Source organism: Numida meleagris, chromosome 3 (assembly GCF_002078875.1).
Source record: "Numida meleagris isolate 19003 breed g44 Domestic line chromosome 3, NumMel1.0, whole genome shotgun sequence".
In the NCBI taxonomy this organism is placed as follows: domain Eukaryota; kingdom Metazoa; phylum Chordata; class Aves; order Galliformes; family Numididae; genus Numida; species Numida meleagris.
This window is the reverse complement of record NC_034411.1, coordinates 68173318-68196231: the sequence shown is the minus strand read 5'-3', so window position 1 is coordinate 68196231 and position 22914 is coordinate 68173318. Positions and strand designations below refer to the sequence as shown.

General features: G+C 37.8%; 1 protein-coding gene across 4 annotated transcripts in view; it reads right to left on the bottom strand.

Annotated features, from left to right (window-relative positions):
- The window catches only part of ATG5 (autophagy related 5), a 76351-nt gene that overhangs the window by 35982 nt on the left and 17455 nt on the right, over positions 1-22914 (bottom strand). For all 4 annotated transcript variants that reach the window (XR_002436347.1, XM_021389579.1, XM_021389580.1 and 1 more), the window contains exons 5-6: positions 19295-19457; positions 8038-8132 (exon numbers count right to left, since the gene is read on the bottom strand). Coding sequence is in view for 3 of the 4 variants with exons in the window: in XM_021389579.1 (XP_021245254.1) it covers positions 8038-8132; positions 19295-19457 (258 nt within the window). In the remaining variant the exon portion in view is untranslated. The remainder of the gene's footprint in view (positions 1-8037; positions 8133-19294; positions 19458-22914) is intronic.

Sequence of the window (22914 nt, the reverse complement as noted above, 5' to 3'; positions counted from 1 at the left end):
GGAGGGAAGGGCAGAGATCAAGATCTCCAGGCCACCTATCACTAGCAAAGTAGATGAAAAATCTTGGAAAACTCATCTGAAGACTTATAGTAAACATACTCAACTAAGTGAACCTTGCCAGAAACGGCTAAAAACTTCTAGAACTAAGAGAACACATGCTGTAAACCAAAATACTTTTACCTATAGACAACAGTTTTGCTTCACAATGATCCACCCCCCCCCCCCCAAAAAAAAAAAATCAAACTGCTTTGTTTTATAGGCGTTTTATTGGATACCATCTGCACTACAGCATTTCTGACAGGGAAAGAATACATCTGTCATACTATAAAAACTATGCAGAGTGTGTTGTAAGAAAAAGGGAACAAGGGTTTGAAAAATTATGTTCATCCAGCTGCTTTACAAAAATGATCTGAGGAAAGGAGATTAGTTTGGGGCACTGAAATCAAGAGGCAGAATATCTGAATTTTTTTTTTTTTTTTTTTTGGACAAGTTGGAACAAACAACATCCAAAGCAAATGTGCTCTTACATTCTATGGGTCATTCTTAGCAAGAGCATGTATACATACAACCAGAAGTTCCAATACCAGTTCCATACAAGATGTTACAAGATGCACAACAAATACAGTTGAACTCCATTCCGGCTGTAGCTTTGTTCCTCAAATAATCCATAACATTTGTTTGTGCAGATCTACATTCTCTAAAAAAACCTGAATTTGCAGTATTTAACCTTAAATAAATTGCACAGCTCCTAGGAGGAGAAGAAAGTCAACATTTAAGAGTGATTTCATACAGAAAAACCAGCAGGCAACAGTCAATAAGGTCAAATAGTAACAAAACACAAACACTACCAGCAGTTCCAAGAGACGGTTTTGTTGAGTGCTGGCAAAAGACATCCACAACGCAAGCATAGCCTCAAAGTATTAAATTTCTTGTCCAGAAGAGAATTCATATTTACAATTAATTAGGTATCTGATATATAAATGACAAAAAATGAATAGAGCTTTTCACATCTGCAGTACCATGATTTGCATATATAGAACTAAGTCTAACATAAGAGTAAACAACTGAGTATTGACTAGCTATGAAGAAAACAACTTTAGATACGGATTTACATCCAAAAAAATCAAATGTTATGTTATTTGCTTTAGAGCACTGCACTGTACGGTAATTCATATGATACTATTATTCTACTTACATCATTAAAACCAGTAATTCTCCTAAATTTTCCACAATTAGGATCAACTAGAAGAAACTCTTATGATTATGGGTAGCAAAACCACAGACATTTATGCTTGTTAATTCATAATGTACTCCTATGGAATGGTGCCACATCCTAGTTCCTCATAGGCTTCTTTCATTCCACACTTACCTGAGTACAACTTACTTTCAGAATTCAGGAAAGCGCAAACAAATATGGGTACTTTCTAGAAAAGTGAACACTTTCTGCATTTATTGATCCTCAACTTAGTGCAGACATTAACTTCTTTATATCCAAATTCATTATAATAAGTCTACTCTGAGAAAAGATGACAAATTAAGTATTCTGCAAAAATAGATTAAGAAGTAACCTACCAATTTGTGATCAAGGAGCGCATAAGGTATTTGGAAAGATTAATGCATTTCCAAGTCAGGAATAGACAATCTTCTCCACCCCCACCCCCCGCCCGTCAAAAATGTTAATTATTTGAACACAACTTAAAATGTAATTTATGTTCTGCTAACAAAAAAAAGCGATATAATTATTTAAAAGTGAACTTATTAACTGCAGGGATGCTGCTGATTTTCAATACACCTAGACTCTTCCAGGATCTAAGAGTATCTGATAAAGGACATAGAATTAAATATTGTCCAATTCTCCTCAACAGGCAGAACAGAGCACATCCCTAAATAGTTTTGAAGTAGTTATATACTTCAGAAACTGAAGCAGCTATTTTTCATACAAGCAAAACTACTATATTCTTTTTATGCAAAGTATGTCTACATTCAACTCAGAAGTATTACTATAGCTCCTAGTGACAAGCCCAGGCTAACTTAAAACTATCAAGCATGGGAACAATTCAACCACGGCTCAGAGAAAATACCCAAATTGAAGTTTTATAGTCTCCTCTTTTCTGCATTTCCCTCCCACATCCTATGCAACTTCTACAACAGCTTTCAGCTAGTTAGATTGACAGCTTTACAGATAGCTCAGGCATATTTACATAAACTTTAGTTACATCTGACAGCAAATATAATCTCAGAATTTTTCTTCTACTCTGATTACAGCCCCCATTGCTGCACAGATTCTTAAAGACACAAGGCTGATCTTGCACATGGGTTCCATAAGCTCTCTTCACAGTAAACAAATTTGCATAGTAGCTTATGAATCTTCCCGCTCATACAGAATTTTTCAAAGAACTTCCCTTTCCTATAATGAGACCCTATGAAACATATTTGCCCAAATCTTAAAAGCTTCCTCATTCACAGACCTCTCATTTTTGAAGTAATTTAAAACTGGTGAAAATATGCTATTCTTTCTTGAGTGTTGAACTACCAGCTATTAGAATAGTCGTTCCGTGTACTCAACTGCTGATTAACCAATGTTGTTTTTTCCCTTTCAGCACAGAAATTTATTCAAATCAATGACCATTTCACATCATTTTATTATCTACTGAATCTTCGTAAAGGAAAGATTTTGAAGAAATAAACCAGCCTAAAGAACCAGCAGATTCTTTACAAAAAGATTGCTTTTAATACATAAGATGTAAAGTTCAATAAGATATTACATAGAAGCATATTCAAGAGTATTTTGCATAAGCCAACAAAACCGGCTGTGTTGCGTTGCCCTCTTCAGGTCAGTGGCAGTCACGTTTTTAGTCCTGCTTGACTAGACGTTGAACAATCTTATGACAAAAGTTAAAACTGCAGATCTGCAGCTTCAAGTAGCAGCTAACTCTATCCTACCTAAACTCAAAGTACTATTTCTACGGGGTTTTCAATCAAAAAACTTTACAGATTGTCTCTACTTTGCCTGAATGCCAATACCAGTCTTGAGGATTTTCAAAGTAGCAGCTGGTGTTTAAAAAGACTACAAAACAACTTCAGTACTGGTAAGCAAGCCTGGAGAGCTCCACTGATTCACCTCATGAAGTAAGCTGAAGCTATGCAAATCACTGTTAGTGAACACAGAAAGTCAGAAGGCTTTATAGTGGTGGAAGGCAACGTAAAACCTAGAAATTGGACTTGAAGTCTGACAAATTCAACCTTGAAATACAGTGAGGTTTTCCACCCAAAAGAAAAGCAAAAAATTTTACTAACTTATTAACACAGAATGACAGATTCATTACGTTACTTGACTTAAAAACTTCACAGGTGCATCCAGTATCCTTCAAAAAATTGATCAGTTTTTGAGTACTTGTCATTACACAAGCCACGTTGCTATATTAATTTTTTTTTAAATAATTAATGGGTTTTGGAATTGATCATTTGAGCTACACAATAATGTGGAAACAGGAATAAAAAGTCTTCCTTTGTTCGGGAAAGGGTGGTGCTTGGGCTTCCGATTTATTTACAGAGCCAAATATTCATAATGTTCTGAAGTGTTTAATCTCCCCCTCTCACCTTGCTATTTTTAGAGAAGAGGTCATAGTAGACATGTAAATCTATTTAGACATCTCAAAGCCACACCTCTGACATAAAGAGCAAAGTGTTCGATTTAGCCAGTACGTTACTAAGTATGGTGAATTTCAAGCACATTACTAAAACAAATACATATCATAGCAATTTGTAACTGTAAAGTCTAATAATGAAATCTTAAGGGACTTATAATAGGAAAAATCTTAAGCCTACTATTAAATCAGGCAATAAAATTAATAACCTAACCAAAACCCTTGGAATACAGAGGCAAAGAAAAAGGTTGTTTCAATACCATAGCACATCCCAGTATCCAAATTAAGGAACAAACAAGCAATCTTAGATCATTCCCTCTTGGGCCAGCAAACAGACAGTAACCAGCCTGCCTGAAAACAAGTGACTGCCTAGAAAAGTTCAAAGGAACCTTTCCTAAATAGTTTTAACTAATTTTCTTTCATATTTCTATGATTTTACTCTCAAGAATGAAGTACAATTTAAACTTCAAATCCTTTAGGCTCTTAGGACAGACTCCAGAGGGAAGGAGGGAAAGAGACTGACAGGAAGCAACATGCAGAGTGCAACCAAGAACAAGTGGGTGAGCATGACCCGGTGAGAGTGCGGGAAAGCTGGCGTGAGAGAGAGATATCAAAACTCCTGGATGAGTACAGACTAGGCGCACAAAAACAACAACAACGAGACGGTGTTCCCATCTGCAGCACAAGATAGCATGCAGTGGTTTACCAGGGCAGTCTATCAGCATCTGACTAACAAGCACCACTTCAGTGCCTGGAGCCAGAGGTCCTACTGCGGACTGAAGAAAACTTCTTGTCGCTTACCAGCCTTACAGTCTGTTCAATTGTAAAATGCAAAACCCAGCCATCTTAAACACGCGGAAATCCTCAAGACAAACTAGCTAGTGTACCACACCAGAAAAGCAACACTCTTAGATGCATGATACACACAAAGCATTGTGATTATTTTCTCTCTTCAAGTGAAAAAGGGATTCTATTCAACAGTACTATCAGAGAGAAGGTTTTATGCAACTGTCAACTGAAGACAGTAGCTTGTATCTCTGAAGAGACAATGGGGGACACATTTATTTATTTTTGAAATGTCTAAGTAAAAGTGACACCAAAAAATAGTCACTTTTTAAACCATCTCTGGTAGAAAAAGTTTCCACTTATGTCAAAGCTTCAACTGCACAAGTTCCTTAAGACACACTTTAAACTATGACAGTTGTAATAAAATCTCCAAATCTCTTAGCTAACTTAAAATCACATTAGCTACATGCAGTCTTTTTCTTCATCTTCTACGGCAGATGCTAGGATTCCAGTCCAGTCTTAGCTGCTGCTCTTAAAAGAAGTAGTGCTGGACAAAGGCTTAAAATTACCTGTGGTTAGTTTAGTTCTGACTTACTCAAGTACTATGTTAGTATTTCTGCCATCTTTCTCCTCTACACACCATCAGATTTGGATACCACAAGAGGTATGAATCATATTATTCTTCAGAAACACGTTTTAACAGACAAACTTTACAAATGAGAGAGCGTTTGAGCTTTGAAGATATCAGACCTTCACTGAAAAGCATACCAGATCTTTATTGCATTTCTTTTTCGGCATTTTTAAGAGCCATAAAGACTGATTTTTCTTGGTTACCATCATCAAAGCACATTTCTTTGAAGGAAAACAAACTCATGCACAGCCAAAAAGAACCCCCAGACCACTACTCTCTACAGTTCCCTTCACAGAATTTTCTTCTAATATTTTCGGGACAATGGAAGGTAGGGAGAATAAGAGGAGGAACTCTTCCCATTGAATGCAATGCCTAGTAAGCTCCTGCCATCCACCTGCACAGGTTTAATTATCTACAGAACTGTTGTATAAGAATAAAAAAGGGATGAATGCCTAATTTAATACAAACCCAGACTAAATTGAATGTCAGAAATTTACGTAGGAATATGAAAATAGTCAACTAGAATGCGATGTTGACTTTTACTAGCAATATGCTAACGTGAATCTGTTGGTGTTGAAGTAAAATAGATTTCAAGAATACTTCTGACTCATTTATTTCAGTATATGCAAGTCTGTCACTGAGTACTGCAAATTTATGTTGAAATTATAGAAATTAACTTTCTGTTTGGAATCAAATTATAATCTCACCTTTCACAACACTTTCTGAAAATTCTGAGCAGTTTCCAGCGCACAAAGCAACAAGACAAAAAAAGCTAGAAACACCTACATCTATCTTTTAAGAAAGAGGAACGTTACTAAAAATATTGAGAAATGTTAAGAAGAGCAGCACTGAAAATTTAAATGCCAGACTTGCAATAAAGGCTTCACACTCCAGAGGTGAAGCTGGCTCACCTCCAGAAGCACTATCTGGTACACACAGGAGAGAAGCCCCACGAGTTTCAGGTATGTAACACATGCAGAGACAGCTTCCCTTGGAGGCTGACAGGACAGCAGGGCCCGTGCCCTCCTTGCCCTGTGTGCACAGCCCATGCAGCCAGCTGCGTGACAAACCAGTGGGTGCTCGGGATTCACATCCGTGTCGCGGCTGTTTCCAGCCCTGGTGCACCAGTGTCGGTGGGAGAGCACGCTTGCCTTCAGCCAGCTAAGGCAGCATCTGCCCGCTACAGTTTTGCCATCACCACACTCAAAATGCCGTTCAGCAATATTTAAATAGAAAAGCTGGGGATTTTTTTCCCCCGGTGAGAAAGTGTGAAGATATAAAAAGCCGCTGCTTCATCCTGCCATCTCCTCCTAGGCGTCTGATTTAAAGCATAAAATCCCCTCCCACTCACTCAGTGTTTCTCTGCCCCCCCCCTTAGGTTTGTCACAAGCGGTTCAGCAGCACCAGCAATCTCAAAACCCACCTGCGGCTCCACTCTGGAGAGAAGCCTTACCAGTGCAAGCTGTGCCCAGCCAAATTCACCCAGTTTGTGCACCTGAAGCTGCACAAGCGTCTCCACACCCGGGAGCGTCCCCACAAATGCATCCACTGCCACAAGAGCTACATTCACCTTTGCAGCCTCCAGGTCCACCTGAAGGGCAACTGCCCTGTCGCCCCCGCCTCCGGCCTCTCGATGGAGGACCTGAACCAAATCAACGAGGAGATCGAGAAGTTCGACATCAGTGACAATGCCGACAAGTTGGAAGAGGTGGAGGACAATATCGACCTAACGTCCATCGTGGAGAAGGACATACTGACCGTGCTCAGAAGGGAAATGGAAGGAGCTAACCTCAAAGTATCTTTACAGATTAGCATTACTGAATAAAAGTATAAACACAAAACAAATTTTTTTAAAACTTTATAGCATGAAATCACACAATATCAAAATTTCACTCAAGTCTTAAGTCCTCTACCTCATTCAAATAACATTTTTAACTCATGTATCCATGCTTGTGTTTTTTTTTTTTAAACAGAATGACTTAAAACATGCAAAAATCTATCACAATACCAAATCAGCTGTCTAACAGAAATAACGCTGAGCAAAGCGCTTTTCCTAATGCATACTTTTTGATACCTAGACTAACCTCGTCACCTGCTACGATATCTGACCAAAATAACTGATTTCTGTTCTCAATCTAAGGTTTCACTATGACAGTAAATGTCTTGTATCTAATATTAAAAAAATATTTCAGTCTCATAGCAACAGTGATAGTCTTACAGATTTTAATGTGTTATTAAAACCTGTTATAAAGCAGTAATAGATTATTCACAAGATTTTTATTTTTTTTTTAACGTGACAGATGCAAAACAAATGTGAATAGCTGAAAATGTTTCAAAGCCAGATCAGAGCAGAATTCTAGTTGATGGGAGACTACATAGCTTTCAACCGTGCTTAGTTCTGAAGTTCATCATGACCATAATGCTATAAAAACAGAGGGGACATCAAAACACTGGAGACTTATTCCTTGGAATCCTTACAAACAAACTGTTGAGTAAAACAGCACTGGTGTGTTAGATCAGAAAAAAGAATCAAAAATTGTTTGGTATTGTAAAGTATATAATAAAAGAAAAACGTAAGAACTGGATGCAACATCTATGCCTCTGAATTTTACTTTCTAACACCAGCAAGAAAAGAAGCCTACACAGCGGTTAAGGGAAAAGGTGCACATTCTCAAGTGCTTGGTTTAGCCATTTCAAAGCACATTTTGCATTCAAAGTAGTCTCCATGTTTAGTTTTTACACATCAAACTATCATCTATACTAGCTTTAGCACATTCTTAAGTATTACTCACAACACAATGAATGGAAATTCTTTATTAGAATAAATACAATCCAGCTCATCTGTACTAATTCACATTAACTTTCACAATCATTTTAGAAAAGGGAAAGTATAATTATGAAAAGCCAAGATTACGATATGCGACACCTTAGGTGAAGAGTTTAATAAAATTGTTTTATTTTGTTGTCTCCTACCTGATAAATTCTAAATGGGATGTACCGAAATCCACTATCTTCTGGAGGATACTCCATGAGTTTTCGATTTATAGCCCAAAATTGCTCAAATTTATCTGTGAAGGTAAAAGCAGATTTTGTTAATATTAGTAATGTGCCTAATTCTTCAGCTATAAGAGATATATGAGGCATGATTGGAACAACATGCAAACGTAAACTTTTCTTACAAGAGTTCAGCCTGTACAAATTTATCTTCCCCACATTTCTCTTCCCTATTTAGTCTCAAGCCGGAGAAAAGCCATCTGCATTTTCCTATGAAAAGGGTGATGTGATGACTTAAATTGAAAGAGAAAGCAACTGGAAGTCACATCACATCTTCCAGTGCTAGAGAAATAATGAGCCACTACCTCAATTAACAGTGTCTGCTTCTACACTCTTGGCTAGCACTGGTCCACACAGCTTCACAGTTTGTTAAAAATGTCTGCTTGTTCTTAACTATAGATGAGCAATAGATACAAAGCATAGATTAACTAAAAAGCAGGCAAATAAATTCTCAGACAGTTTACATTTGGATATGTAAGTCTTAAAATAATCCCAAAAGATGTATGATCTAATCATAGAATTAGCTAGGTTGGAAAAGACCTACAAGATCATCCACTCCAACCATCTACCTACCACCAACAACCCCACTAAACCATGTCTCCCAGCGCTATATCTAAACGTTTCTTGAACATCTCCAGGGACGGTGACTCGATCACCTCCCTGGGCAGCCCGTTCCAGCGCCTGACAACTCTTTCAGAAAAGCAGTATTTCCTAACATCCAGCCTAAATCTCCCCTGGTGCAACTTGAAGCCATTCCCCCTCGTCCTGTCACTAGTTACAAGAGAGAAAAGGCTGACCCCCAGCTCACTACAACCTCCCTTGAGGTAGTTACAGAGAGCGATGAGGTCTCCCCTGAGCCTCCTCTTCTCCAGACTGAACAATCCCAGCTCCCTCAGCCGCTCCTCATAAGGCCTGTGCTCCAGACCCCTCACCAGCTTCTTCGCCCTCCTCTGAGGGGCCCAAAACTGGACACAGTACTCGAGGTGGGGCCTCACTAGGGCTGAGTACAGAGGGAGAATGACTTCCCTACTCCTGCTGGCAACACTATTTCTGATACAAGCCAGGATGCCATTGGCCTTCTTGGCCACCTGGGCACACTGCTGGCTCATGCTCAGCCGAGCGTCGACTAATACCCCTAGGTCCGTTTCCTCCATACAACTTTCCAGCCACTCTGCCCCAAGCCTGTAGCACTGCCTGGAGTTGTTGCGGCCGAAGTGCAGGACCTGGCACTTGGTCTTGTTGAACCTCATCCCGTTGGCTTCAGCCCAGAGATCCAGCCTGTCCAGATCTCTCTGTAGGGCTTCTCTACCCCCAGGCAGATCGACACTTCCTGCCAGCTTGGTGTTGTCTGCAAACTTACTGAGGGTGCTCTCAATGCCCTCATCCAGGTCATCAATAAAGACATTGAAGAGGACAGGCCCCAGCGCCGACCCCTGGGGAACACCACTCGTGACCGGTCGCCAGCTGGATTTAACTCCATTAACCACCAATCTCTGGGCCCGGCCCTCTAGCCAGCTCCTTACCCAGCAAAGGGTGTACCTGTCCAAGCCACAGGCTGCCAGTTTCTCCAGGAGAATACTGTGGGAGACAGTGTCAAAGGCTTTGCTGACATCTAGGTAGACCACATCAACAGCCTTTCCCTCATCCACCAGACGGGTCACTCGATCATAGAAGGAGATCAGGTTGGTCAAGCAGGACCTGCCCTTCACAAACCCATGCTGGCTGGGCCTGATCCCCCAGTTGTCCTGCAAATGCCACGTGATCTCCCTCAGGACAATCTGCTCCATAACCTTCCCCGGCACCGAGGTCAGGCTGACAGGCCTGTAGTTCCCCGGATCCTCCTTACGACCTTTCTTGTAGATGGGAGTCACGAAAGTATACTGTCAGTTTCACAAGACAGCCTGGAAATAAAATTTTGTTTGAGGAACATTTTTGTTAATATTATCTATATAACTAGGTTTAGCAGCACACCATTTCCATCCTGTACAGTCAATACAAGAACTGAATAGTATATTGTGCTTACAGTTCATTAAGGTCAACGCAGGTCTGAAGTAGTAGATGTTTTTTTTGTTTGTTTGTTTTTACAGAATTAAATCAATTATTCAATTCAAGAAACCAATAAAAATTTAACAGAAAGGAATACGAAGGGCTACGATGAATAAAGCTGCCACTAACCTCAATGGAGAAGGCAGCTTTAAAAAGAGAAGAGCAAGGGATAAGTTTCCTTACAAGCCCTAACATTTAAGGCACAAAATACAGCAGCTGGGTCTTCAGCAGGAACATAGTCTCAGATTCTTTCCTCAGAGCAACGCTGAGCCTTGGAATGATGACGGAAAGCATACTGTTAGAGAATTCAACCACTGTGAGTCAAGGTCAAATTGAGAAATCACTAATCAAAGCTTCAAGCTTCCAAAATTGTTGCAACTGCAGAAAACTAAAATAATCTAAGATTTGCTTCTCCTGTGCATACAGTACCAGACTTCTGCCAGTGCGCTGAAGGACACAGTGAATACACAGAGCAAAGTTCCTAAGTTGCTGCTTTTTCTGACTGAATATGACAAAATTTCACAGAAACAGTAGACAAACTTCTGCCAGGCATTCTGTAGCAGCATTTCCTGATACCTAACTCAGAAAGTATTTCCACACCCTTCTTTCCTGATTAGCAGCAAGCGCCTCTGGGCAAGTACTTGCCTGAGTTGCAAGATGTCCAACAACTAACCCTTCAGCTGTGACAACAATGACCCTGGAGCTGGCTGCACCCAAGCAAACCTACATTTGCCTAGATCACAAAAACAAACTGCTTCAGTGTTTTTCTTTCATATGCAATTCTGCTGAAATTGCAAGTTTGATTACGTTTAAGGCCTTTTGTATTGTTGGTTGAAATATTCCCCATCCCTGGAAGCATTCAAGGCCAGGTTGGATGTGGCTCTGGGCAGCCTGGTCTAGTGGCTGGTAGAGCACTATCTAAAGGCATTCAAGTCATCCTCAGCATTCTACTGCTATCCTTATATGGATACTTTTTTTTTTTTTTAATTACAGGAAGCTGATTTGGGCGTAAGAAAATTATCACAAAATTTTGAAGAACGCAGGAAAATGTTAGGCAGTCTGCAAGCATACTAATATATACAACCTAGCAAAAGCTTTTATTAGCACCAAGCACACTGACCTAATGCCAGGCTTTCACATTTTTTAAAATAAGTGCATTAGCAGAAAACTCAAAATTTAGAGCTTAAAAAAATAAAAAAACACCCAGTCCTCCTCCACAAATCCTTTTGAAAATATGAGCAAAAGGATTCATCACTCTCCCATTTTTGTGTCAGTGCCTCCCATTTATACAAAACAGACATAAGGAAGCTATTAAAAATACTACAAGCAATAACAACTTATTAGAGCACTGACTAGATAGGACTTTAAGGTGCAAAGCTGCTGGGCAGAAGTTTAACAATCAAAACTGAATTTTCATCAAGCCAGTAATCAAGGAAGAGTTCCGTACCAATCAGCAAAAGCACTTAACATGTTCATCTCCCTCCCTCCAGAGAAGGTTATGCAGGCTGTGTAACATCTAGATTCCCATACAGTCAAAAATGATTACTTTCGTTTTCCATGATCTGTTTTAAAGAAAGTGCTTGACCAATATGTTAAGTTTCTGTATTAGCAAAATCAGTACTTGCAAAAGACAAGACGGTTGTCTCTGCAAAACAGTATTTCAATTTAAGAGTAATAAAATTCAAACAGAAATATTAGATTAGTGAGAGAAAAGTTTCAGATGACTACTAATCACATTACTTAAACAAGAGCTTTATATGCGTTTGCCACAAGCAATATACAAAACTTTCTATGAATTTTATGTCAATGATCATAAAGATAATAACCAAATAATGGAAGAGAGATCCAGTTGGAAGAAACCTATCAGTTGTCATTTATATTTATAGATATTTATTCATTAGAAATGCAGCCAGTGCACATCTAAACAGATACACACTGAATCTACAAAAAGTTTTGAAAATGTATTTACATATATATAGAAATAGTAAGAGATGACAAACCTACAAGAACAATGTCATAGACTCAGTACATAAAATTACTAAGCAACAAATTAAATAGTCAAGCAAGCTACATCATGTGTTTGGTGCTCAGGTATCTCACTGAAATAGTTAATGCCTTCAAAACTCCCTTTAACATTGTTTAAGAGAGTTACAAAAAAAAAAAACCCACCACACTGAGAATTATGGATTCCTCCATTAAGTAGGACTGGAAATCAGTTAAGTCACTGAAATTAATTCAAATATACAATTGTTACACTAAAAAGCTGTTAGTAATAGTCATAGCTTAGAATAGCTTTGTTGTTGTTAACCGGCAGTAATGTTTGAATCTTTTAATATTAAGCAGCTTTAATTAAGGATTAGTCTAGACTGAGATTTCCAAGGATGGACTTCTTTCTCAGGCTGAGACACGTTCTTCAGACAATCAGAAAAATCAGTATTTGTTCACACTAGTGTGTTACACTAACTTCCTGAAACTCAAGTGCTGTCACATTTGAAGCGAACAACTTGAATACGGGTAATTATTACAGAATGATAAATTATATCTAGAGTAGCTTCTAATAAAATAATGGCCATTGCATGCAGCCAACCAAAATGAAGTTCTCAGTGTAGAAGGGTGATAAAAAGAACAAAAAGCCCTTTTAAACTTATCAGCAGAAAAATTATTATACTTCAGAATTATTTTGTCTCTGTACGTGACACTTAAGCAACTATTAACAAAATACTGATTCCAGAACTCGATATTTTTCAAGAAGGCTGCAGAGAAGGTTTAAATAACACAAAGAATTACATACAGAAATGAGGGAAAGATTACTGCTTAAATTCAAAAAGGAAATGGTAATTCTGGACATTTATCTCCCCACACATTTTTTAAAGAGTCAAAAAAGAAATAAGTAGGTGTAGCACACAGGTCATCATTTATGCCTGATTTTTTCTGTATGATTCATTGCTTATTCTTAAAGACATCTAGTTGGTTTTTTATTTGTTTTTCTTAAAGCTGCTTGGAATTGAATTGTAGCTCTAACTCTACGCAAACAATTGCAATTTGCAGCTAGCATAAAAATGTGTCCAATTCCTGAGTCACATACCCCCAATCTTTTCCTTCTATTCTCAGTGGTTCACCACTGTCCAATAACCATACGAACCACAGAAATGATGTACAGCTTAGGCAGAATCAACCATAACATTAACAACTGACATAACAGAATCATGGCAAAAATTAGACTTGAAATGCCTTTGGAGAAGAGACTTTGGAACACGACCTCCTGCCCAAAACAGAGCTGCCTACATAAAGTTAAATGTGTTCACTCAAGGCCTTAATACAGCCAAGTTCTGACTATCTCCAGAGTTAGAGAGCCCTCTGGGTGATGAGTTCACATTTTACCACTCTCACACACCTCTCCCTTATTCCAGCAGAATCCCTTCAAGTGTAACCATCTTCTGTACTTGTCAAACTCCACTATCAATGGAGGCACATCCAAGAGGAGTCAGAACTCCATTTTTCTTTACAATTTCTCCCTGCAGGTAGTGAAAAGCCACTGTTTAACCATCTTCAGCCTTCCCTTCTTCAGGCTAAACTATAGTCTCTTCTATTGCAGCACATGTTCCAGACCCCTAGCTGTCCTAACAGCATTCTCTGGATTCTCTGCTGTTTGCCAGCATTTCTGTTGTCCTGGAGTTCCAAGGTGGACACAGCATTCCCAGTGCATCTTCACTAGTGCTGAGTCGATGGGAATAACTACTATATAATAACTATTACACCAGGGAACACAAAGTTCATTTATCTTTTCAGGATGTCTTCAGACAAGAGTAACTATCAAATGCATATAGACAGGAAGTTAGAAACTGTTCTACTTAATGTGACAGAAGCTAGAAACAGAAATGTGGATATATTTTTCACATCTCAGATAGTAAAGTAGCAACACTGAATGTTAATTTACACATATGAAGTAGTTGTAATTTTACCTTTTAATTAAAAGACAGTCATTACTCATAAAAGTATCTCTGTAGGATGATTTCCGCAGAAGTTTTTGGTATCCTCTAAATTCTCACTGAGTTAGCATGTTACTACATAATACCACGGAAAAGCAGTAAAGACTGTAAAGTTTGGAAGCCAAGAGCAAATAGACTTGGCCTGCCCATTCTAAACAAATAAGCCATGGAATCACAGCAAAAGTATATGCCGTGCAAACTAGCTCAAGTACTACTAATAATGAAGTACAATGGATACGGGATTCAAGCTTGGCTACTGGCACCTGTCAAACCTTTTAGTACTATTATTATGCAAATTAATTCATCTTATCTTGTCTGTATGCACTACATTACTGGCGTTTTAGGAGAAACTTCATGTACAGTTAACTGTAAATTCTAGTTAAAAATAATAATTCATAAGCCATGGTGTAAGATAAGCTACAGCTTAAACACAAGGAAAGAAAAGGAGGGGATCTCTTCCCTGATATTATACAGTTAGGTTTGAGATCAGCATACTTCATGCACATATTCTTAGGCTATATTTTTTCCATTAGTTCTCAAATAAAAGTAGTGTTCAAAAGATAATGAAAGATTCGAAGTACATTGCTTAAGTTTTGCAGGTTAACAGGACATTTTGAAAGCTGTATGTCAAAGCAGCATTCGGGGTCTGATAGATAATGCGATATGTGAAAAGGGCTTGCCTTCCCCTTTCTCCACAAAGGAGCCACACCTTACCAACATTCTTTTCACTTATTAAACATCCTCCCTAAAGAGAAGTTTCACTAACTATGCTATTTCCTCAACGCTACCTCCCTTCTTTTCTAGGTCATCATTTAGCTGGAAGAAAGTAGTCCCTTTTGTTCCTACCTTCTTCCCATTATTTATACGTGAAAACACCTATCTCCTACTTAAATAAAGCATCTTTGCAGCCTAAAAGTGGGAGATCTGAGTAGGTATTGCGACTTTAACTGAAAAGAAAGTACTGCTATTAAACAAAAAATGCATTCCTTTTTGAAACACAACACACAGGCTAGATAAAAACAGAACAGCAGGGCTTGTCATAGACCTCCCTGGATTAGTCAAAGTTTAAATGATTCCTGACAATTTTACTCATCTCCAGTCTTCTGGATCAAATCCAGATGGCCTGCATACTCTAAACAAAATGAAGTCTACTCTTCAGAGATGGTCTACTTATACATTTAGTTAGACTCAGAAGAAAACAGGAGGCAGTTCAAAAGAAAAAAAAAAAAAAAGGTTCTGTATCACTTTTATCTAACTAAAATAGCACGGGGGGGGGGTCTGACAGTTTAGAATCACAATAACCACAATAATGCACTTTTATGGGCACATTGCTAAGCTAGTCATTTATGCATATAGGGTAACAAGCCAGTAAACACTACAGATCTAATGCTGAAGTCAGTTACAATCCACTGTCACAAAAAGCAAAACATATCACCTCCCCAGGAAATCCCAGGGAAGGCCTGCTCAGGTGCATCTGATTCATACTGCTGGTCCAGCCTCACTGAACCTAGCCAGGTTTATTGGCCCCAGCTCAGCAGCTCTGGGCAGAGCTCTTTGAATCCTGCTTTCACCAGGCTGTTCCAACATCAGCAGTCTCACCATTCAGTGTATGCTATGCTGTCTTAACACCAAAATAAGCAGGTAGAGACAATTACTATAAGAAAAAAATATGCCCCTTAAATAAAAAACAACACAGGACTGTTTTAAGCGTGAAACTGAGAAATAAAGAAAACATAGGTCTCATTCTGTCAGAAAGGTGAGAAAAATTTAGAAACTAAATACTGCATATTCTGAATGTTTGTAGAACTTTTCTTCTTTAATAAGAACAATTCAACATGGCCATACATTCACACTGTAGGTAAGCCCTGCAGTATGAATAAGAACTACATTCTTTTTCCACAATATTTTCAGTAAAATAATGACTTCATTATATTTTATAATATATAAAGAAGCTTTGAAAGTGGTCATGAGATTTTACTGTTTATTTCGCCCACTCATGCATCTGAAACACCAAGTCTAGCCTTTACCAGCTATAAAGGCTGCCTGTGAAAACTTCAGGGTACGGTTGCTTCTCTATCCACATCTGATGAAAAGCAGCTGTGCTGAATCTAAAAACCTTCTTTTATCAGAACTATTATATACTGAAAGTTATAGACAGTAATTCTTTGAATCATGCAAGAAATACAGCGCTCACCCTAAAAAGAGTTGAAGTCTCATTTGTTTGATCCTAAGTCATCATTAGGCCCACAGTCTGAATATTTCAAAGCAGAGTGCCTTTATTTTTCTACCACAAAAGGCCAGAAGAAACAGCCACCCACTTGAAAATCCTCTTTACCCATGATAAAAACAGCCATAACATTATTATAGGAAGAACAGTAGTAACATTTTCCATCATTTCCAACCAAGGAATTTCAGCAATTCTTACAAAGGAGCAGAGGTCAGTGTAACTACATACCCTGCCTTTATTGCTTCCCTACCACATTCAGGCATCCATGATACTGGTTAAAATTAGGACAGCACAGATGCAGCCACGCGAAAGAAGTGCTCTAGCTAAGGAAATATCTACTCTATGGACAAAAATCACAAGTAAATTATCTGCTTGATTTAGTAGCAAACTGATACAAAACCAGAAATAGTGGGAGGAGGGATATAAAGGGTGTTAGGAATAGCTATTAGTTGTTACCAGGCACAAATTCATTATCACAGCTCTGTATATGCCCCTACTGGGAGCCTTCAGGCACTGGAAAAGTTTATCATGCTAACTGCTCTAGTACTTCCTTCTCAGCAGAAACATTTATATCAAATTGTACTTTGTAGTTACACTTCCCCAGAAAAGCAAAATAGGATTTTTTGTTTCCAAAACCAAGTTTAATACTGAAGTAACATATCCTGTAACCATTGCAGTTGATCACTAAACAGAATAACCCTTCCCGTATTGAAGAAAAGAAGGAAATTATTTGAAGTTTCACAGAAACAAACCCTGTAGATGTATCATATCTTACAAGGCAGTTATCGCAAATGCTACTTTCTTTTCTTTTTTGTGGTGATTCTTCCTTGTTTCACAGAGAGGTTTAAAATTATTACACCTCAAACGAAAGCCTATAAAAACATTCTGAAAAATATAACATGCTTAAAAAGAGTTTTCTTGGTTTCACAAGCTTTTCTTGTTTCTTTTTTATGAAGATCTGAGAAATTAAAATTAGCATTTGAAAGTATTCAAAAGATTGTTTAAACTTCACATTTAGGTGTCAGATTCCACAGGTGTGATTTCTCACTAAATACAGTGAAACCTTCCTAAATACAGTTCAATCTTGCTAGGCAACCTCTGTTCTTAAGCAACAATAAAATCCAGTTTGCTTAGAACCGAAGATAGACAATCAATTAAAAGAGTCTGAGTACAGAAAGAACACCCTGTCTACTTGTTCTCTCACCTTACAATATCAAAGACATCCACTAGAGGTTCTTTAATTTCTGCTTAAAAATGAAAGAATTAAAGAATCTTAACTCATACTATTTCTTTGTGTAGTTGTCTGTTCTGCCATTAACATAAGTCACTCACATCAGAGGTCTTCTAGCTTTAACTGTAACATGCGCTAATATAAAGAGCACAAAATGTGCTGCTGCAAACATACCAGCCACAGGACTAAGTGACAGGATTTCATTTTCAATAAAGCTAAAAGTTCTCAGAAAGGAAAAGCATGCTGCCACAGCATTTTGCTTCTCTTGAACCGAACAGCTTGCAAGACAAATGCTACTAATACCACAATATAGTTTTCTTACAGAATTATAAAAAATGCAGTTTCAATTGACTCGTGATAATACAGGCTTTAGGGAAACGTATTTTCTTATGGATTCTTACTCCTAGTGGACCAGAACACTTTATTCACTAATATACTCGTTGTAAATTTACATCAGTCAGTTTGCTGTCCATATCTACACAAAACAGTCTCTCAAGCAGTTAAAATACTTTGAATTGAACCAGATAAAATTCATTTTTACCCAACAAATTTTGCACATATTTCATGCACCTCTCAAGATCTTATTAGTCAGAATGTCAGGTTAAGATAACCCTTCAATTTATAACACTGCTTCAATTAAATCACTATTGGAAACCAGAGTTTCTAAGTAAGCACGCAGAATTCAGAATTATTACAGAAGTACCTTTACCACTTAACAGAAAAAAGAATTAGAAAACCCACATTCATTAAATAAACACACCAAACCCAAAATAATTTGACACCTCACTGTCTAAAGCAAACATATGGCTCAAGTCTTCTTGCATTCAGATTTTTTCCTGTTTAATTTTAAGACATGGGAAGAAGTTAATTCTAACTGTTTAGTAGCTCAACATAGTTAAACATGTTAACCCTTAAATCTTCCATAAATTTACCAGCAATGATAGTAACAACAACTTCAGAGATCAGGAAAACATACTGAAAATTATTTTACCAGTCAGTAGCTTCTGAAACCTATACACAGCTTTTCAACCTACAGGCCTCTGATAACCATGTTAAGCAGGAAGAGACACTGATAACAAGTTAAGTTATGTTTTACACTTCAATATAGATTCATGCCCTCTGTTTAAAGGAAGAGCATTAATTATTTCATAATGTTCTGTTCTGCATTATTTTGCTGATTTTTTCCAAGTCAGTACTCACCAATGAAAGGCCTTCGCGAAAGCCACAGTAATACCAGGAATAAAAACTAAAATTTGGCGAGGGTGGAGGGAGTAAAATTATTAACCTACAAGGGGAGTTTACTGAAAGTCCGTATTTATTGTCTATCAATGACAATCCCTCAGCAAAAGTTAGAGGAGAGCTATTTCTCTTTTACAATCAAAGATAGTTAAGGTGAACACCACTTACCACCCCAGGTGTGACCACCAGTTGCACGAAAGTACAATAAGCATTTTGTTTTGTTGCTGGTTTGGTTTTGTTTTGTTTAAACAGTCATGACTCAATTCAATTCCTGACCCAATTCAAGTTCCCTGAATACCCCAATACTTTTGGGCTATCACATAATTACTGTTTTTTGTTTTGTTTTTTTTATAAGGTAGATCTTTTCCATGACATTACTTAAACCTAAAATGTTTGTTAGCACAGTAGTACTAAACATAATTAACATTTGATGCAGTGTATTACCATTCTGTAACCCCATCCACAGTTGCTTATGATCCTTTTTTTGCATCTCATTGATGACTTGACTTTTGTGCTTTAAAGCATCTGCTTCTTTTATGCAAGCCATAAAATGAGCTTCAATCACATCCTTAGAATGGCAGTGTAGAAGATCCTTTTCCGGAAAATTCTACAAAGAGAAAGATAGATCAAGAGAAATAAATGTATCACAGACCTCAGAAGACAAAGAATAAAAGATTTTAATCCAGTTTATATTTATACAACAGAAGCAGACTTCAACTTTCTACTTATTAAAGATAACATCTATTTTCTCACTGATGAAAGAAAGGTTTAGCAGTGAAAAATGTTCAAAAAAATTAAAGTTGAACAATTTTCTGTAGAACTAGAAATTACTCTAAATTACTCAACCTCAACCTGAACATTTAAATACATAGCTAGATGTATTTAGGCCCTTTCGTACCTCCCAAATTCAGGAAAGTGTTTTAATTATGCTTTCAAGCATATGCTCAATTCTCTAGCAATTCCTACCACTTCTCAATGAAGTTTATGTAGAAAAAGTTTCCTCGAGCTATCATCATCCACATATATGAATTATAGCATATAGGCCATTAGCAAATATTTATTCTCAAAGATGCTGGAAATCTTTGTCCAATTTTACTTAATACACATGTCTATTGTTAGACTGTGTAACATGATTCCATATCCTTTTTATTTTATTAGCATTGGTGCAGTGCATTCAACATTGCAGATGTACAATTATTACTCAGTAAGTGATAACTGCCTTTCCTTATTCACCTACTGAGGAAGTATAGTACTAATCTTGTTCAGGTACAAAAGAGATGCCTTTGGATATTAACTACTCAGAAACTTATCATTGTGTAGGTATAGGTGTAGTTTTTTTTATTGACAGTATAATTTGCCATCTTAAAATACAAGTATTCGGTATCAGAAATCCATCCCGTTTAGACTTCTAAAGTTTAAAAACCCTGCATGTTTTATCCCCTCCATATCCACTCCCTTTTCACAGTTGCTTATTGACTACACTGCATAGCACAACTCCTGGAATCAAGCCAAAGCAGTAACATTAGTACACTCCTTTGTAATATGGTCTTGCCACATACTTCTATGTTTTTATATTTCTCATCTCTTATTCTACAAGAGGCTTTTTCCTCTTAACCCATCAGAAATTAGCTGTTCAGAAAAAAGCTTTCGTAAGGACTGTCAAAACCATTTTGGAAATACATATAACAGGAGATTTTTCAAAGGGTTTTACAACATAGTTAACAAGTCACAGTAGGAACAGCATTCTACCGGAGAAAGCCATACCTTCCCTCCTCCTTTAACAACTGGCAATATGAAGGAGTTGGGGATAGCCCTTTCTGGAAGGATAAGAACAATAGTTTCCCTTTCATTAGGTTACTGAAGAGAGTTTAGAGAATTTCTGAATCAACAGACCGCTGGGGTTGACAAGGATCTCTGGGTCCACCTAGCACACCCCCTGCTTGCGCAGGGACACCCAGAGCAAGGTGCCCAGGCCCATGTCCCGGTGGTTTTGAAGATCTCAAAGGAGGAGGCCCCACAGCCTCTCTGGGAAACCTATGTCAGTGCTCTATCACCTGCACAGCACAGAAGTATCTCCTGGTGTTCCAGTTTGCGCCCACTGGGCACCTCTAAAAAAAGACTGGCTTTGTCCTCATTGCACCCTCCCCTCAGGTATTAACAAATATTGTAAGATCCCCAAATTCCTCCCTTCTCTAGGCTTAATATTTCACACAGTGTTTTCTCTATGATGCTGAACCCTGACTCTGGAATCTGTGCATCAAGAAGAGGATTATCTTCCCAAACCACGAATACAATGGGAAGAGAAGACTGCGGATTTCTTTCCCCTGAAAGTATACATCGTTTAGCATCTAACTTGACAATGAAGTGCTACAGTTACTTCAGACCGATGGGCATAGAGCTGACTAGAAAACAGAGGACATAAGTAAAGCTTGTTTCTCATATCAGTACGGCCAAGTATAAAGACTTTAGAGAGGACAAGCAAGAAATAAAAGTCATCTTTCCAGAGCAAAGTTCACTGTCTTTAGATCCTACAACGCTGAGTGTCTAAGCATAATGGGTTTCAAGATGAATGGAATACATTACTGGGATTGTTTTTGCCAGCTGACACCTGCAAGAGCCAGTAAAATACTTTTAGAAGTTTAACTAACTTGTTCAAATGAAGTGTATTCTCATAACCAATTCAGAAGAGAAGAACAATCAGAAATATTACATCTCAAGATCAAAAAAGTTTGTTACATGCAAGAATTCAAAGCAAGACACTCTCATCCCCCAAAAAAGATCAAAGAACAAATGTACCTAAAGTCAAGCAATATGGAAACCTACAAACTGACTTTCACAGTTTAAAGTTTAAGGTTTAGCTAGCTTTGAGAAGACAACAAATTCAAGAACTATCTAGTTACATGTGTCTAAGTACTGAACTGCCAGGTCTTTAAAAAGATATTCAAGCTTTTCCCTACAGACAAAGATCTCCATGCTGATTTTCCCTCAATGAATTTCAAATGATAGCAAATGTCGCTCCTTGGGGATGTGTTCTAAAGGACATACACAGCGTGGTCTACAGAATAGCAAGGAGATATTTACAACTGATCAAAGCAAGCTGAACTAGTAGAAAGTAGTACAAAGGTGTAAGATGATTCACTTTCCCAGGTTCTAAGTGGTAACACGCTGGAAGACATTCCCATGATCTTGGCATTATCTCTTTTCCTTTAGATCAAAAACACTGGCACATTCCTATTCGGTACTGTGAGTAGAAGCTGAAAAACCCAAACACAAAAGAGGTAACTTATAAAAACAACACTGCTACATCTAACTAGAGACATACTAAATTTTACCTACATGAGACTATCAACATGAAATATGGCATCCTCACTTATATAAAATAGGGCACAGAAGAAGAATGTGTTACATAGTTTGAGTACAAAGCTTTCTTGTTTGTTGTTAAGTTCTACTTGCCTATACAGGAAATAGTGAAATGTAAATAACTTGACTCAGTTCCCTGAAGAAACAGACAATCATAAACAAGCTGGTAGTCACCTCTAGTTACGCAACTATGAGATTTGCGAAAAGTTTTAAGAGATCTCACTGGCAGCTTTAATTCAAATACTCCTATTACTGATGTCCTATTCACTCTATATCTTTAAAAGATAGGTTATTAAGAGTTGGCCAGGATTGTCTTAGAAAGCTGAAGTTCTGCTTCACGTATCAGTAGATATTCACAGCATAATTTTAGTCATAAAGAGGAAAGTATCATCTGTACAGACAGGAGCACTAAGTAACTTCTTATATAGAACTGATCCAAAACCATAGCATAGTTTCAGTAGTATGGTTTCGTAACTCCATTCCACCCAGATTTATGTATCCGTTCGAGTTCACAAAACACCTGCTTATACAGTGACAGTCAGCATCAAGGTAATTTTCCAGAAAATTACACCAATAATACAGCATTAAATGCCAGTGGCAGTAGAAAGGTCCGTGTGTTTGTATTTAGTTACCATCAGCAGTCCTTTCTTGGAGAAAATCTTTTTATTAAGAAAAAAAACAAACCCCACACCTCACTTATACTT